We start from the raw sequence: 17744 nt of genomic DNA on the forward strand, positions 1-17744 counted from the left end.
GGGGCTTGAACTCACGGACCGCGAGATCATGACCTGAGCTGAAGTCGGATGCTTAACCGACTGAGCCACCCAGGCGCCCCTATAAACTTTGGGTTTTAAATTCCAGTGCTTTTGCAGAGTTTTAGTAAATCACTAAATATATATATATATATTTATATGAGACTTATTTTTTTAATTTTATCCAAATTTTTAAAAATTTTAAAATTTTAATCCAAGTTAGTTAACATATAGTGTAATAATAGTTTATAAGAGTAGAATTTAGTGATTCATCACTTACATATAACACCCAGTGCTCATCCCAACAAGTGCCCTCCTTAATGGCCATCACCCATTTAGCCTGTCCCCCCATCCAACACCCTTCCAGCAACCCTCAGTTTGTTCTCTGTGTTTAAGAATCTTTTATGGTTTGTTTCCCTCTCTGTTTTTATTTTATTTTTCCTTCTCTTCCCCTATATTCAGCTGTTTTGTTTCTTAAATTCCACCTATCAGTGAAATCATATGATATCTGTCTTTCTTTGACCTACTTCTCTTAGCATAGTATGTTTTGGTTCCATCCATGTTTTTGCAAATGGCAAGATTTCATTTTGATCGCTGAGTAATACTCCAGTGTGTGTGTGTGTGTGTGTGTGTGTGTGTGTGTGTGTGTGTGTGTGTACACACACACACACACACACCATATTTTCTTTATCCATTCTTCAGTTGATGGACATTTGGGCTCTTTTCTGTAATTTTGCTATTGTCGGTAACACTGCTATAAACATTGGGGTGCATGTGCCCCTTTGAATCATCATTTCTGCATCTAATCACTAAAATATTTTATGCTTCTCTTATATTAGAGGTGACATAGCTTGTAATTTAGAAATATTCTCATTTTATTCTTCTGTTCCTAATGCCATTTGGTTAAAATAAATGAATATGGAAAGTCATTTAGTCATTAAGTTAAAACCTATGATCAAAACTTAATTGTAAATGTAAATGTGATGCTGTTGTATATTTACACATGTTATAAAATGACTTATTTTTCTTTCTGTATAATTATAGAATAGATGTTCATATGTTGGTTGTGGTGAATCACAAGTAGATCACAGCACTATACATTCTCAGGTATGTATATGGAAAATTTTTTTGGTGTTTATTTACTTGCTTTGTAAGTTTTCATTTATTTATTTATTTATTTATTTATTTATTTGTCTATTTGAGAGAGAGAGAGAGAAGAACGGAGGGAGGGAATGAGGGAGAAAGTGCTTCAGCAGGGGAGAGGCAGAGGGAAAGGGAAAGACAATCCCAAGCAGGCTCCACACCCAGCACTGAGCCCAATGCACAGGGGTCAGGGGCTTGATCTCACAACCGTGAGATCGTGACCTGAGCCAAAATCAGGAGTCAGACACTTAACTGACTGAGCCACCCAGGCATTCCTTAAGTTTTTATTTTAATTCCAGTTAGTTAACATATAGTATTATATTAGTTACAATATAGTGATTTAGCAATTCCATATATCACCTGGTGTATAGAAAATTTTTAGGCAAGATATTTAAAAAAAATTTTTTTTAATGTTTATTTTTGAGAGAGACAGAGCGTGAGTGGGGGAGGGGCAGAGAGAGAGGGGAGACACAGAATCCAAAGTAGGCTCCAGGCTTTGAGCTGTCAGCACAGCTCATGGACTGCGAGATCATGACCTGAGCTGAAGTCAGACGCTTAACTGACTGAGCCACCCAGGCACCCCTTTGCAAGATATTTTTTAAAGCGAGCCTGAAGGAAAGGGAAAGCAAGCAAATACAACATTATTAATTCAAGTTGTAATTCAAAATTTTCCCCTTTTTTATATAAGAGGAGTTAAACCTTTGCTTATACTTTCTAAAAGGTGGGGAGGGGAATTGCTAAGATTAATATTAGATTGAGATTGTAATTAAGAGAGTAATGATTTAAGAAATTTGCCTCCTGGTTTATGAAGATGATAGTTGGAATTTTAGGAGAATATGAAAATTGAAGTCAAGAGTGGATGCCTATGCCTGTGATAGGGCCTGGGTAACTTTTAAGTTTCAACTCACCTTCTGCACACCTTACCTTCTGCACATCTTAATTGGAGTTCTCTTTCTACTTCACCCTGGTTGTTTGGTGCTTGTGTGTAATTCTGGTATGGTATGGTATGGTATGGTATGGTAGAGTGTAGTAGAACTTCTAAACTGTATGCTTCTTTTCTTTCTTTTTTTTTTTGAACTATATGTTTCTTGAGCATGAACTGTCTTTTTCACATTGATGTCTCTGTAGCATTAATTGTTCTCAGTCAGGGTTCCTCAAGACAATTAATTAAGCCTGAATATTCCAAAGCCCTCAGGCATCATTGTACATAATTTACTTCTATTTTGTGCATCTAGAATGGTAGTGCTGTGTACCATTCCTGTGAGAATTGAGAAAATAGTTACTAAGATAATTTTCTGTAGGCATAAATTCTCTCCATGAACTCTGATTGAGAAAGGCCAGAATTTTATGTATCCAAGATCATATATTCATATTGCTTGAGATATTTTTTGCTTTGACTTACATCATTTGACTCATTCTTTTGAATAGTTACTATGATCTTTTAGAATAGTTACTATGCTTTGGTCAATTATTTTCTTGTATTATACTTATTTGCTAACTCCAAAGCAGAGTCTTAGTCTTATGTTTATTTTTATGCTGAACAGTAGTGAAAAATGACAATAGTATAATTTCTAGAGTAGGTTTATATATTGTTACTATTCACTATACTTTAATAGTTTATCTAAAGAATATGTTTTTGGTGTTCAAGTTTTAACTCTTCTCTTTGGAATATATTGTTATTCATTAAAGGCCAGCAGTTTATCTTATATGATTTTTTTAAAGTGGTTTTTTTTTTGTTTTTGTTTTTGTTTTAGTAATCTCTACACCCAGTGTGGGGGGTTGAACTTATGACCCCAAGATCAAGAGCCACATACTCTTCTTCCAACTGAGCCAGTTAGGCATCCCCTTATATGATCTTTTGAAATGTTTTCAACTATACCTAATTTTGGTTCCTCTTCTCCCTCCCCTATGAAATTGTATAGGAGACAAAGCATTATCTTACTGTGAACCTTACTACTCTTCGAGTATGGTGTTATGCTTGCAGCAAAGAAGTATTTTTGGATAGGAAATTAGGAACTCAGCCTTCTTTGCCTCATGTAAGACCACTTCACCAAACCCAAGAAAATAGTGTCCAGGTAATAATCAAACTTTATTTAAAATATCGTGTATTTTCAGGTATGATTTTAGAATTTGTCATGTAGTTGAAATGTATAACAACTCTACCTCACTTGTACTTTAAATATTTCTGTAATGTGCCTTTTTTCTTGATTGCAATACTGAGGCTAGCCTTTGCTCTTTTATAGAATGATATGTTATAGTAAGATTGAAGCTCACCTGTCTGAAGATGGAAAAGCATGTTTTGTGTTTTTAAAACTTAAAAACAAACTTCTTTTTTTTAAAGTTTATTTTGAGAGACATGTAGAGAGCACAGTGGTGGGGGGGGGGGGGCGGGGTGCAGAGAGGGAGACAGAATACCAAGCAGGTTCCACTCTATCAGCATAGACCCCGATGTGGGACTCAGACTTCCAAACTGTGAGATCATGACCTGAGCTGAAATCAAGAGTCAGCTGCTTAACCAACTGAGCCAGTCAGGCACCCTAACAAACTGTCTTTAAAAAGTGTGTATTTTTCTAGCAATCTGATTCTAGGAGAGGGGGCAGGCCTTTTTTGATAGGAAATTACAAATACAAATTCAGCTCCCTTTTCCTCATTTCTCTTCCCTTTCTACCTCCATTAATATTACTAAGAACATTTTACTAATTTATCAAAAACCAAATAGGATATATTAAAGCTTAGCGTTGATCTTTGGTTTCAAAATATGTGTAGGCTCGCAAAGATTAATCACTTAATTTTGAGAATTTTCTAGTTCTATAAAAATAGGGAAAAGGAAATGAAAATATTAGAAGAGTTGGCTTCTAACTTACTGTACTCATCATTTGCTCTGTATGGTTTAATTAACACATTAGTGAGTTTTTTTTCCCCTCATGTATCAAAAAAATCACATTGTATTTCTATACTTGTCTTCCTTGATACCAACTTTTAACATTTTTGTATTATATCTTTGTGTCACATTCTGATAGTAGACATTTGTGTAAATAAATTTGCTTGTCTTACACATTATATAACTAAAATGAGTAGATTTTAGACAAGCTATATTTTTTTTGTATTTCAAAGTTGAATGGCTGTAGTGGATAAATCAAACTACCATTACTATTTCTGCCACTGATATTATCATTCAGAAATGTGTTTTGTCTTGTTTTTAATGCCTTGATAGTTTGAAAGTAAGTTTTCTGGAACACACTTGCATTATTAACAAAAATGTGGTAACTAAAAGTTTAATCACATAAGGAATTGATAACAGTTTATAAGGGTAATACTCAGGTGGTTGAAAGAATAAGTGCAGATAGTTCACAAAAAGGAAATACAAATAAAAACACATTGACAAAGTAACCATCACTGACTAAAGAAAACAGTTATCTGTTGCCATTTCTGCCAGATTTTGCAGAATGTTGAATGAATGTTGAATGTCTTAATGAATGTTGAATCTGATTGAATAAATATACTGATATTTTTCTGATGGCTTGTAGATAATTCTCTGTGAGTTATATTTATAACACATAAAAGGCATGAATTTAATTTCATGCAACTTCCTGATCCCATTGTTGAATAAAATTACTCAGAAGAAAAAAGTTATTTGTACAATTTTTTAACATAAAATTTCTATGCTGTTGGAACATTAATTATAAAATAATAATATTGGAGACCAAATGTCATTAGTAAGATTTCTTAAATAAAAATTTTTTCTAGGAGGTAAAATTTTAAATGATTTTTTTTTAATTTTTTTTTTTTTAACGTTTATTTATTTTTGAGACTGAGAGAGAGACAGAGCATGAACAGGGGAGGGGCAGAGAGAGAGGGAGACACAGAATCTGAAACGGGCTCCAGGCTCTGAGCTGTCAGCACAGAGCCCGACGCGGGGCTTGAACTCACAGACCATGAGATCATGACCTGAGCCGAAGTCAGACGCTTAACCAACTGAGCCACCCAGGCGCCCCTTAAATGATTTTTTAAAAACCTCTATACTTAAATACAATTAAGTGAGAATATGGGGCCAGCTCAAATGTTCAGTATCTACAGATACCAGGAAAGTAAAATAAATGTATAAAGTGGGTAGGTAGAAAAGTGCATATGCATGCATTGTAGAGGTGGAATAAGGCCTGAATAAGTTGGAGAGTCAGAGCATATGCTAAGTGCATGCTGCTGTTCAGTTTCCTCCTTTAAGTGATAGTTGCTAAATGGGTTCAGTGTAGTTCAGTCTTCTATTAAAAGAGAACTTGCAGAATCTGATATTTCTATGAGCTCTCCTGATTTTTAAAATATTAGATCAAAGTTTTTCTTCTGTGTCTTTTTTTTTTCTTTTTTATTTTTTTAAGTGTGAGCTAGCATTTGACGAACCCGTCACCAGTTGCAACATTTGAGTTAAGACAATATTTGGAAATTAATTCTGGAATTATTTATTACTATTTAAAATAACTGAACTGTTTCATATGTATAAAATAATGCAAAATAAGTATGGTAACAAGTATCAGGAGAGATTGTAGAAGTCTACAGATAAGTTGGTGTGTTAATGATAGAAAAACTTTAGTATTTTCTTCCTGTAAAAAGTTAGAAAAATCTGAAAAGATGGTGTAGGAATGTGTGCCTAGATTTTTTTTAGCTTGATAACACTGAATTGGATTGGAATTCACTGAACTGATAACTGTTAACTTTTCTTTTTAAAAAAAAAATTTTTTTTTAAATTTTTACTTATTTTTGAGACAGAGACAGAACATGAATGGGGGGAGGGTCAGAGAGAGAGGGAGACACAGAATCTAAGCAGGCTCCAGGCTCTGAGCTGCCAGCACAGAGCCCGATGCGGGGCTTGAATTCATAAACTGTGAGATCATGACCTGAGCCGAAGTCGGATGCTTAACTGACCGAGCCACTCAGGCGCCCCAATTGTTAACTTTTCAATTCAGAAAAGTCGTAAGTGGCTTTGTTATTCAAGTGCATTTTTAATAAAGATAGAGTGACATGCTCTTTCCTAGTGTAGATCCTCATTACTTTCAAGATGTAAATGTAAATTTGCTGTCTTTCCTGTTATCAAGGATTTTAAAATACCAAGTAGTACAACATTAAAAACTCCTCTGGTTGCTGTATTTGATGATTTGGACATAGAAGTGGAAGAAGAAGATGAACTTAAGGCAAGAGGTAAAATCTCCTATATAATACTCTTTTCTATGGTACTACACATTTCTTTAGGAAATTGTAATGTGAAAATTTCAAACTCGAGAAGTGAAAGAGACTCTATAGATGTTGATGGCCTAAATAAATAAGTAAATAAATAAAATCTAAAATTTGGCCTAGTACAATTGTATTTGCAGGGGACTGACAACTTTTGAGAGATGCTTGGTTTCTCTGGCATCACTTTACCAAAGCCCTTAGTATAATCTATCCATATACAATTTAGTACAAATTTTGTGTTTTATAATTGATGCAAGGGAATTTTAACTTTTTAAATGTTTATTTAAATAATTATCTGAAAATTAACACTTTAGTAGAATCCTGACCTCTGAGTTGTTCAAGTTGATATTTTGTATTTCCATAATGTATTTTGCGTTTTTTTTTTTTCCCTTAGTTTTTAAATATTTTGAGTTATCTCTGTACCCAATGTGGTGCTTGAACTCACAACCCCATGATCAAGGGTTGCATGCTCCACAGATTGAGCCAGCTAGGTGCCCCTATTTTGTGTGTTCTTAACATAGTTTGAGAGCTGTAATAAGTATCATACATAGTTACATATTCAGTAAACACTTAGAAAATTAAGTCACTGCATTATTGAGTGATGACATAATTTATGATTGTTCTTAATAGGTCTTACAGGTTTGAAAAATATTGGAAATACTTGTTATATGAATGCAGCTTTGCAGGCTCTTTCTAATTGGTAAGTATAGAAATTAATTTTGTATAGCTTTTTAAAGTCACTCTTTATCACAGTTCTTATATGGCAGTTATACTTCAATACAACTGTTTCTAAATGAAAAAAAAAATAAAGTCACCCTTTGAGCAGAAAACCATGCTGTTGGTAACCTATGGCCATACCACTCTGAACGTGCCTGATCTCACCTGATCATGGAAGCTAAGCAGGTCGGATCTGGTTAGTATGTGGATGGGAGAAAATCATGCTGCTCGTAATTTGCTAAAAAAAAAAAAGAAAAGAAAAGAAAGAAAGAAAGATGAGTCAGAGGAGGAAAGAAAGAAGTACACTAATAGTAATATGAGAAAGAGTTAACAATTCTATTCAATTTCCCTAGCCAATAGGATCCCATAAATCCTTGGCTGTCCTTCTTCCCTCAATGAATTCCTCTCCTTCCCTCTCACTTTCTGAAATGACCCCATTTAAAAGATTCTGTGGATTAACTATGTAAATGTCCTGAAAAGTTTCTTTTTTCTTTCTTGTTAAGTAATCCTGAAGGTAGAGTAGGCAAGAAACTGGGTTGGTACTAATCCATTGTCCCAGTGGGATTATTCATGCCTGTATTTCCTGAGACTGCTGGTTCTGGTGTAAACACTAGTTAGTTGTGTGCCTTTGAGCAAGTTATTTGTTTTAACATCTAGAAAATGAGAAGCTTGAACTAATTCCTCAGATCACTTTTTTTTAATGTTTGGTTTTGAGACAGAGAGAGAGAGAGAGAGAAACAGCATGAGTGGGGGAGGGGCAGAGAGAGAGGGAGACACATAATGGAAAACAGGCTCCAGGCTCTGAGCTGTCAGTACAGGGCCTGACATGGGGCTCGAACCCACGAGCCAGGAGATCATGACCTGAGCTGAAGTCAGATGCTCAACCGACAGATCCACCCAGGTGCCCCTTCCTCAAATCACTTACAGAGGTGCTTTGAAAATATTTTGTACTTTTCTGTAGGTGAAAAGTCTTTAATAAAAAGTATTCAGGTTTTTTTTAATGTTTATTTTTGAGAGAGACAGCATGCAAATGGGGGAGGGGCAGGGAGAGAGGGACACACAGAATCCCAAGCAGGCTCCAGGCTCTGAGCTGTTAGCATAGGGCCCAATGCGGGGCTTGAATCCACGAACCACGAGATCATGACCTGAGCCAAAGTTAGACATCCAACTGAGCCACTCAGGTGCCCCTAGATTTTTTGTTTCTTAATCATACTTTTACAGAATAGGTAGGGGCAGCATGGAATGCTCTGTAGACATCTGTTGAGTCCATCTAGTCCAACATGTAGTTTAAGTCCAGTGTTTATTGATTTTCTGGCTGGAAGATTTATCCATTGTTGGAGATGAGTATTGAAGTCCCCTACTGTTACTGTATTGCTGTTTATTTCTCCCTTCATATCTATTAATCCTTGCTTTGTTTATTTAGCTCCCCTACATTGGGTGCATATTTATAGATGTTATCCTTTTGATGACTCAATTCCTTTATCATTATATAATGGCCTTCTTTATATCTTGCTAGAGCTTTGAGTTAAAGTCTGCTTTGTGGGGGGGCGCCTGGGTGGCTCAGTCGGTTAAGCATCCAACTTCGGCTCAGGTCACGATCTCGTCTGTGAGTTTGAGCCCCGTGTCGGGCTCTGGGCTGGTGGCTCGGCGCCTGGAGCCTGCTTCGGATTCTGTGTCTCCCTCTCTCTCTGCCCCATCCCCGTTCATGCTCTGTCTTTCTCTGTCTCAAAAATAAATTAAAAAAAAAAAAGTTAAAAAAAATAAAGTCTGCTTTGTCTAATATAAATATAGTTACCTATATCTTCTTTCATTTTTCACTTGCATGGAATATCTTTTTAGGATAGCCAGTTTTGTTTTTTTTTTAATGTTTATGAGACAGAGACAGAGCATGAGTGGGGGGAGGGGCAGAGAGAGAGGGAGACACAGAATAGGATAGCCAGTTTATTGCAGGGCAGGGCTTGGTCCTTTGCCCAGTCTTTTTCCTGTAACTGAATAGATTCACTGAGGTTCCCTCCAGCTAATCATGCTCATAGAAGATAATATTGCCTTTTTTTTTTTTAATGTTTATTTTGAGACTGAGATAGTATTTGTGTGAGTGGGGGAGGGGCAGAGAGAGAGAATCCCAAACAGAGCCTGTCATGCACAGAGCCCAACATGGAGCTTGATCTCACGAACTGTGAGAACATGACCTGAACTGAAATCTACAGCTGGATGCTTAAGTGACTGAGCCACTCAGGCACCCCAACAGTATTGCCTTTCAAATTGCTAACTGAGCCACCAGATGGATAGTATCACTTACTGAGATGTAGAAGCCTGGAGGAAGAATAGATTCACTTGAAGGTTAAATTTTGATCATGTTAAATTTAAGATGCTCAGCACAGCCATCAGTTTGGATATTTGATATAAATCTGGAATTTAGATGAGATATTTGACTTTCATAAGTTTGACTGTCATTGGCATGAACATGAAAATTTAAGGACACCCCAGGAAAAGAGTATATAGGGAAGAGAGGTAAAGTCCTAGGATCCAGTCCTGAGGGGCTTTGATATTTATATATCTGGTAAGAGTCAAAAGAACAGTAAAGAAGGGAAAGAGTTGCCAGAGATAAAGAAAAATGGAAAAATTCATCATTGTTCAAGAGAATGGTTGCTCAAGAATGAGGGGTAGGTCACTTGTAATAAATGCTACTAAGAGGGAGTGAAAGATGTTGACTGCATCTGGCAGCATTGAGGAGTCTGATACAGTGGGGTCAAATTTGATTTGAATGGGTTGAACACGAATATGAAGAAGTGAATGTGAAGCTGTAAAAGGGAGCAAAGAAATGATAGATATGGGGCTGTATGTGCTACCAATTTATTGAATGACTGGAAGTCAGTCATTATTAAGCTTTGATTCCACTTTAACATTTTTCTTTTTTTTGAATTAGCCCACCTTTGACACAGTTTTTTCTTGATTGTGGAGGACTAGCTCGAACAGATAAGAAACCAGCCATTTGTAAAAGTTATCTGAAACTGATGACCGAACTGTGGCATAAAAGCAGGTATGTACTTAATGTATTTATTCTCTTTATTATTATTATTTTTTTAAGTTTATTTGTTTTGAGGGAGAGAAAGCACATGGGGAGGGGCAGAGCAAGAGAGAGAGAGAATCCCAAGCAGACTCCGTGCTGTCAGGTTGGAGCCTGATGTGGGGCTTGAATCCACTTAACCGTGAGACCATGACCTGAGCTGAAATCAAGAGCCAGACGCTTAACCGACTGAGCCACCCAGGTGCTCCTCTTTATTACGTTTTTAAATGAATATCAAATATTAAAAGGATATAGGTGCACATATGTAGAGCTGAAAAAAAGTAAATTTGAGGCAAGTTCATTTTACAGTATGTTCTGTTTCAAACTGAACATCCAAATAAAGTATCTGGACTGCAGATAAGTTGAAATGCTAAAGCTGCTATTACTGACACTTGAATTTTAATGCAGGAGTAGACATTCTCACAACGCTAAAATCAGACCATAAATACTTAGGTGAATGTTCATTTTTCTGCTTATGTTTATTTCCTGTAAAGTGTAGCATTAGAAGAATAATTGTTCAATGTAATATTTTACTAATTTTGTTTTAGAATTATTCAGAAAATTGTGTTTACCATTAGTCCTAACTGCTCAACCTTATCTGTAAAGAAAACAATCACCAAAGCTTTTTTTTTTAAAACCTCACAAGACTTTTGAGATCTTGATTTGTAATGTAAAAATTTCAGTAGTATTTAAAGTTTTAACATTCCCCTATTCCTAAGTGCCTCAGTTTTCTTTGAGATATTTTACCCCCTACTAAGCATCTCTTAAGTCAAACAAAAATTTGTTACTACTTTGATTTTAACATGCTAGGAAAAGAAAATGGCTTTTCTTTCTTTTTTTTTTTTTTTTAAATTGAAGGGTAATTGATACACATTGTTATCTTAGTTTCAAGTATATAACATTTTTTTAAAATGTTCATTTATTTACAGGTACCTGGGTGACTCAGTCTGTTAAGTGTCCAACTTTGGCTCAGGTCATGGTCTCACATCTCACAGTTTGTGAGTTCGAGCCTGTCAGGTTCTGAGCTGACAGCTCAGAGCCTGGAGCCTGCTTTGGAATCTGTGTCTCCCTGTCTCTCTGCCCCTCTTCCGCTCATGCTCTCTCTCTCAAAAAAATAAATAAACGTTAAAAAAAATTTAAACTTTCATTTATTCATTTTGAGAGTGAGAGAGAGCATGCGTGTGTGTGTGGGGGGGGGCGGGGTGGCCAGGGGCAGACAGGGAGAGATAGAGAATATCCCAAGTAGGCTCTGCACTATGAGCATGGAGCCCAACGTGGGGCTTGAACCCCCAAACAGTGAGATCATGACCCGAGCCGAAACCAAGAGTCAGACACTCAGCCAACCTAGCCACCCAGGTGCCCTTCAAGTATGTGACATATTGACTGGGCAATTCTATACATTACTTAATGCTCACTATGATAAGTGTAGTCACCATTGTCACCATACAATGTTATTAGAATATTATTGACTATATTCTTTATGCTTGACTTTTCACTTTGTGACTTATGTATTTTATAACTTGAAGTTTGTACCTCTTAATCTCCTTTATCTATTTCGCTCATCCTCTTCACACACCTAACCTCTGGCAACCACAAGTTTGTTCTCTGTGTTTAAGAGCCTTTTTTTTTTTTTTTTTTTTTTTTTGCTTGTTTTGTCCATTTGTTTCTTAGATTCTACATATAAGTGAAATCATTCGGTATTTTCTTTCTCTGACTTCACTTAGCATAATAAACTCTAGGACCGTTCATGTTGTCACAGATGGCAAGATCTTATTCTTTTTTATGGCTGAGCAAATATTCCATTGTATATATACCATCTTGATCCATTCATCTGTGGATGGACACTTAGGTTGCTTCCGTATCTTGGCTATGGTAAATAATGCTGCAGTAAACATAGGGGTGCCTATATCTTTTTGGATTAGTGTTTTTATTTTCTTTGGGTAAATACCCAGTAGTGGGACTGTTGAGTCATATGTTATTTCTGTTTTTAATTTTTTGAGGAGTCTTTATGCTGTTTTCCAGAGTGGCTGTACCAATTTACTCTCCCACCAATAGTGCACTTGGGTTCCTTCTTCTCCACATCTTTGCCAACACTTGTTATTTCTTGTCTTTTTGATACTAGCCATTCTGATTAGTCCTCTGCCCATCTTTTAGATTTTTTTTTTTTTTTTTTTTTTTGGTGTTGAATTGTATAACGTCTTTATATATTTTGGATATTAACCCTTATCTGATAGATCATTTGCAAATATCTTCCCCCATTTATGAGACTACTTTTTTTGTTGTTGTTGATGATTTCTTTGCTGTGTGTAAGCTTTTTACTTTAGTCCCAATAGTTTATTTTTCTTTGGTTTCCTTTGCCTGAGGAGAAATATCCCTAAATATGTTGCTAAGGGCGATGTCTAAGAGATTATTGCCTGTATTTTCTTTCAGGCATTTCATGGTTTCAGGTCTAACATTTAGGTCTTTAATCCATTTTAAGTTTATTTTCATGTAAAAAAAAGAGTATGATTTTAATGGGTTCTTTGGGGCTATGAACATTAAAGAGCCAGAATCCTCCATTGTCATTTATCCCTATTGAGTGTTATCCAGTGCTGCTACAGACTCTATAGCTAGAATTAACCCTTAACTGCTGTTTTTTAAACTTCTTTGCCCTGAATATGTATTTTAAACTTAAAATTCCTGAAAGTTTATCAGACTTCAAAAGTGTCAGTACAGAATTCTAAAAGTGGTTAAATATCTGGGGCACCTGGGTGGCTCAGTTGGTTAAGTGTCTGACGTTTTAAAACAAAATTTTTTTTAATGTTTATTTATCTTTGAGAGAGACAGAGACAGAATGTGAGTGCGTTAGGGGCAGAGAGAGACGAAGACACAGAATCCGAAGCAGGCTCCAGGTTCTGAGCTGTCAGCACAGAGCCCGACGCGGGGCTCAAACTCACGAGCTGTGAGATCATGACCTGAGCCGAAGTTGGACGCTCAACCAACTGAGCCACCCAGGCACCCCTAAGTGTCTGACTCTTGATCTCAGCTCACGTCTTGATCTCAGGGTGGTGAGTTCAAGCTCTGCATTTTGCTCTGCATTGGGCGTGAAGTCTACTTAAAAAGAAATTAAAATCTTATTTATGTCAATTACACTCAAGTAAAAAAAGCAGAATTCAAAAATTTAGATAATGTACTAGGTATATTTATCTTAATTGTCCCAGGAATTTAAAATAATTAGAATTTTGTTTTAAGTAATTGTAATTGTTTTTGAAAAATAGAGCATGATCATTTCATTAGGGTCGAGAGCTATAAAATATATCTTAATTGTCTTAAGTATATCTTAATATAAAGCTATTCTGGTGAGCCTATGAAACATAACACTGGGCAATTTTTAATGACTTTGTGAAACACATTAACAACTTGAATTATTTTTTTTTTAACTTTTTAAAAAATATTTATTTTGAGAGAGAGAGAGACAGAGCACAAGGAAGAGAGGGGCAGAGAGAGAGGGAAACACAGAATCTGAAGCAGGCTTCAGGCTCTGAGCTGTCAGCACAGAGCCTGATGCGGACTCAAACCCACAAACTGCGAGATCATGACCTGAGCCGAAGTCGGACGCTCAACTGATTGAACCACCCAAGTGCCCCTACAGCTTGAATTCTTGATTGTTATTTACTAAAATAAAAAGTAAAAATTTTAGATTTCATTCATCACAGATTTCTCATTAAAAATGTTATCTTCCTCAGGCCAGGATCCGTTGTTCCTACTACTCTGTTTCAAGGAATTAAGACAGTAAATCCAACATTTCGGGGGTATTCTCAGCAGGTAAGTCTTCATTCTTTTTCATTCACAATCTTAATGTTTAATAAGTTTGAAAAATGCCATTATGCATTATGCTTTTATGGAGCCTTTTGTGTTTCTTCCTTTATAATTTATTTGTCCATTGTCTTGGGTCATCCTTTCTTGTGTGTTTATTTACTGACAATAATAGCCTATTGTCGGGGCGCCTGGGTGGCGCAGTCGGTTAAGCGTCCGACTTCAGCCAGGTCACGATCTCGCGGTCCGTGAGTTCGAGCCCCGAGTCGGGCTCTGGGCTGATGGCTCAGAGCCTGGAGCCTGTTTCCGATTCTGTGTCTCCCTCTCTCTCTGCCCCTCACCTGTTCATGTTCTGTCTCTCTCTGTCCCAAAAAAAAAAAAAAAAAAAAAAATTAATAATAGCCTATTGTCATTTTTTTGCTTACATTTTTCCACCTTTCTCATAATTTTGTGTTTTTCTAGAAATTGTTAAATTTTGGAGTGGATAAATACGTCTCTATTCTAATGCTTTTAGCTTCAAAAAGTTACACATATAGAGATAAATTTTCACCTATATTTTATGCTTTAATTTTTAAAATATTCTTCTCTGCATCTATCATTTATTTTGTGTTACAGTGCAAATTTCATTTTTTTTTTTTCACAAATAGCTAACTAATTGTACCAGACTACAGATTTGGAAGAATTTTCTTTTCTGATTTTAGAAATTTCTTCTTTTTTAGTTTTTATGCTTACATTAATATTTTATAGGGTTTGTTTCTGGGGTTTCTGATTCATTGCATTGATCTGTGTTTTGTTGAAGTGGTACCAATGGCAGTTTCAATTATTGTAACTTTATATGTTCCTTTCATATTAACACCTAACCCTCACATATTTTTCTTTTTCAAAATAATACCTGTTCCCTGTTAATTTTTTCTGGTGCACAGACACCAGAGACTGATTTCTTAGATGTGAGTTGGTCTATAAATTTATAAATTTGTATTTTCTTTCTTTCTTTTCTTTTTTTAAATTGAAGTATAGTTGACACATAATGTTACATTTGTTTCAGATGTACAGCATAGGGATTCCACAATTTTATACATCATGCTATGCTTGCCACAAGTATAGCTACTATGTAGCTATTATTTATCACCATATGACACTATTAGGATACCACTAGTAATATTCCCTTGCTGTACCTTTCATCCCTGTGACTTACTCAGTATGTAACTGGAAGCCTGTGCTTCTCACTTTCCTTCACCCATTTTGCACATCTCTGTACCCACAAATTTTCAAAAAGCATTCCAGGTTGATCAGGGATTTTTCTTTGAGATGTAGTACAAGATTGGAAAGCTTTAATTTTAAGCCAAACTGATAAAATATTTGAATTTAGGACATCTCTGAATTCTAATTGTCATATGAGGCAAATCCAGTTGTTTTTTTTAAATGCCTCTTCATTTTTAAAAAATAGCAGCAGTACTAAAAGCTGACCTCCAGATCATCTTCAGTTTTTAAATTTTGCTTTATTTATATAATTTTTTAGAACTCAGTGCTTCCTATTCCTTCTTCAGGGCCTTATGTTCTACTAACTGGTGTTTCCTCAGTATAACACAACACCTTTAGAAATCAGTTGATAAGCACATTTTGTATATTTTTTCTTAAGTTTCTACATACACATATTTTTAATGAGGTGGTAATATGTGTTGTTTATATATTAGGATGCTCAAGAATTCCTTCGGTGTTTAATGGATTTGCTTCATGAAGAATTAAAAGAACAGGTCATGGAGGTTGAGGAGGATCCTCAAACTATAACGACTGAGGAGACCATGGAAGAGGACAAGAGCCAGTCAGATGTAGATTTTCAGTCCTGTGAATCTTGTAGCAGCAGTGATAAAGCAGAAAATGAAAATGGCTCTAAAGGCTTTTCTGAAGATAATAATGAAACAACAATGTTAATTCAGGATGATGAGAACAATTCAGAAATGTCAAAAGATTGGCAAAAAGAGAAGATGTGCAATAAGATTAATAAAGTAAATTCTGAAGGAGAGTTAGATAAAGACAGAGACTCTGTGTCTGAAACAGTCGACTTGAACAACCAGGAAACTGTCAAAGTGCAAATACACAGCAGAGCTTCAGGTGACAATTTAATAATTGGAAAATGATAGTGTTTCATTTGTAGACAATGTGTACGAGAGAGCATATTTGTATTTATTTGTATTATATTTGTAATTTCACTGTTTTCTGATTTTTGGAGAGAAAATTAGCATGGCCTGTGAGTGAAATCAGACATATTTCTAGTTTACATGTTAATGTTCCCACTCTGTATTTAGCATAAAAAATGAAATAGACTGATTAGCTTAATATTTTATGTGCAGGATATGATCAAGTTTGAAGAAAGCAGGAATAAAATAGTTGTTACTTTTGGGCTAAGTAGTAGAATTTAGCAATATTTGCATGTAGAATATTAAGTTAATGTCATTTTATGTGGATTCTGTTAAGATCCTGGGGAAAAAGCAAAATAACTCAAATTACAATTCTGTAATCTTACACACTTTTAGATTTAGACTACTGTAATTGGAATACTATCAGCTATGTAATATTTGGCATATATTTTGATATAGCAGTTTAACTATAATGAATCCTGTTATGATAGATTATTACCAGAATACTAGTGTTTTTTGTTTGTTTGTTTTTTTTAAATTTTTTTTTTTCAACGTTTATTTTTGGGACAGAGAGAGACAGAGCATGAACGGGGGAGGGGCAGAGAGAGAGGGAGACACAGAATTGGAAACAGGCTCCAGGCTCTGAGCCATCAGCCCAGAGCCCGACGCGGGGCTCGAACTCCCGGACCGCAAGATCGTGACCTGGCTGAAGTCGGACGCTTAACCGACTGCGCCACCCAGGCGCCCCTGTTTTTCTTTTTTTTTTTTTTTTTTTTTTTTGAAAAGAGCAAGTGGCCAGATGAAAGATAATTAGGCTAGATTGCTTTGCATTTTACCTTTATTTCTCCAAAAGTTAATTTATCTTGGCCTAGTGTGATACTTAATTTTCCAAAGCACATTAAAAACCATCAGAAGTTTAAGTTCTTTGATCTTAAAATAAGTGGCAGACAAGTAACATAAAAAAGTTTATCTTTTGTAATTTGAAAAGAATAAAACTAGTAAACAAATTATTTAGGTATTGAATGAGCCCAAAATTTCTTCTTGAGGAAAAAAGGATATTTCCTTGAACACAGGAATAGTAGTGGTTCACCTGTATGTGGTGCATATTGGTGTTCTAGTCAGGAAAGTCAGGAAAGCATTTTAGGCTCCTTAGTTACAGTGGCCTTATTTTAGAAGTTTAGATGCTTTTGGAAGTTGTTTGGTCAGTAAATATTGAAAGACAGCCTAGGCTTCCATAGACTGCTGTTCAGCCTGCCCTTGTCAAAAGCCTGATTAAGGGATGTAGTGGTTCTTTATTGCTCCATAGCAGGCTTTTTCTTATACATGGTGACTAATTGATGAGCTAGATCAGGGATCTGAGCTTTTACATTTTACAAAGACCTGATTAAAAAATGTGACAAAGACTGTATATAGGGTGCAAAACCTGAAAGACTTATTATCAAGTTTTTTTACAGGAAACATTTGCCAATCCCTGACCTGGATAATACTAACTTTATTCCCTGACATTGATAATACTAACTTTATTCCCTGACCTTGATAATACTAACTTTATTCCCTTCAGAGAGGGTGAGTGAGTCTCCTACTCTTTCTCCCTCTAATATTACGCAGTCTTCATTTAGTCATGGTTGGAATCGTGAGAAATGCTTATGTGAAAATAATAAAGG

At 35.7% G+C, this 17744-nt stretch overlaps 1 protein-coding gene across 2 annotated transcripts in view; it reads left to right on the plus strand.

Moving 5' to 3' along the window:
- Nucleotides 1-17744, plus strand: part of USP33 (ubiquitin specific peptidase 33) — a 65769-nt gene that overhangs the window by 20729 nt on the left and 27296 nt on the right. For both annotated transcript variants that reach the window (XM_047871628.1, XM_047871629.1), the window contains exons 4-10: nt 1042-1104; nt 3063-3215; nt 6228-6330; nt 6994-7063; nt 10007-10120; nt 13873-13951; nt 15637-16054. In XM_047871628.1, coding sequence (XP_047727584.1) covers nt 1042-1104; nt 3063-3215; nt 6228-6330; nt 6994-7063; nt 10007-10120; nt 13873-13951; nt 15637-16054 — 1000 coding nt within the window. The remainder of the gene's footprint in view (nt 1-1041; nt 1105-3062; nt 3216-6227; nt 6331-6993; nt 7064-10006; nt 10121-13872; nt 13952-15636; nt 16055-17744) is intronic.

The sequence above is a fragment of the Prionailurus viverrinus genome, chromosome C1, assembly GCF_022837055.1.
Source record: "Prionailurus viverrinus isolate Anna chromosome C1, UM_Priviv_1.0, whole genome shotgun sequence".
Taxonomy (NCBI): domain Eukaryota; kingdom Metazoa; phylum Chordata; class Mammalia; order Carnivora; family Felidae; genus Prionailurus; species Prionailurus viverrinus.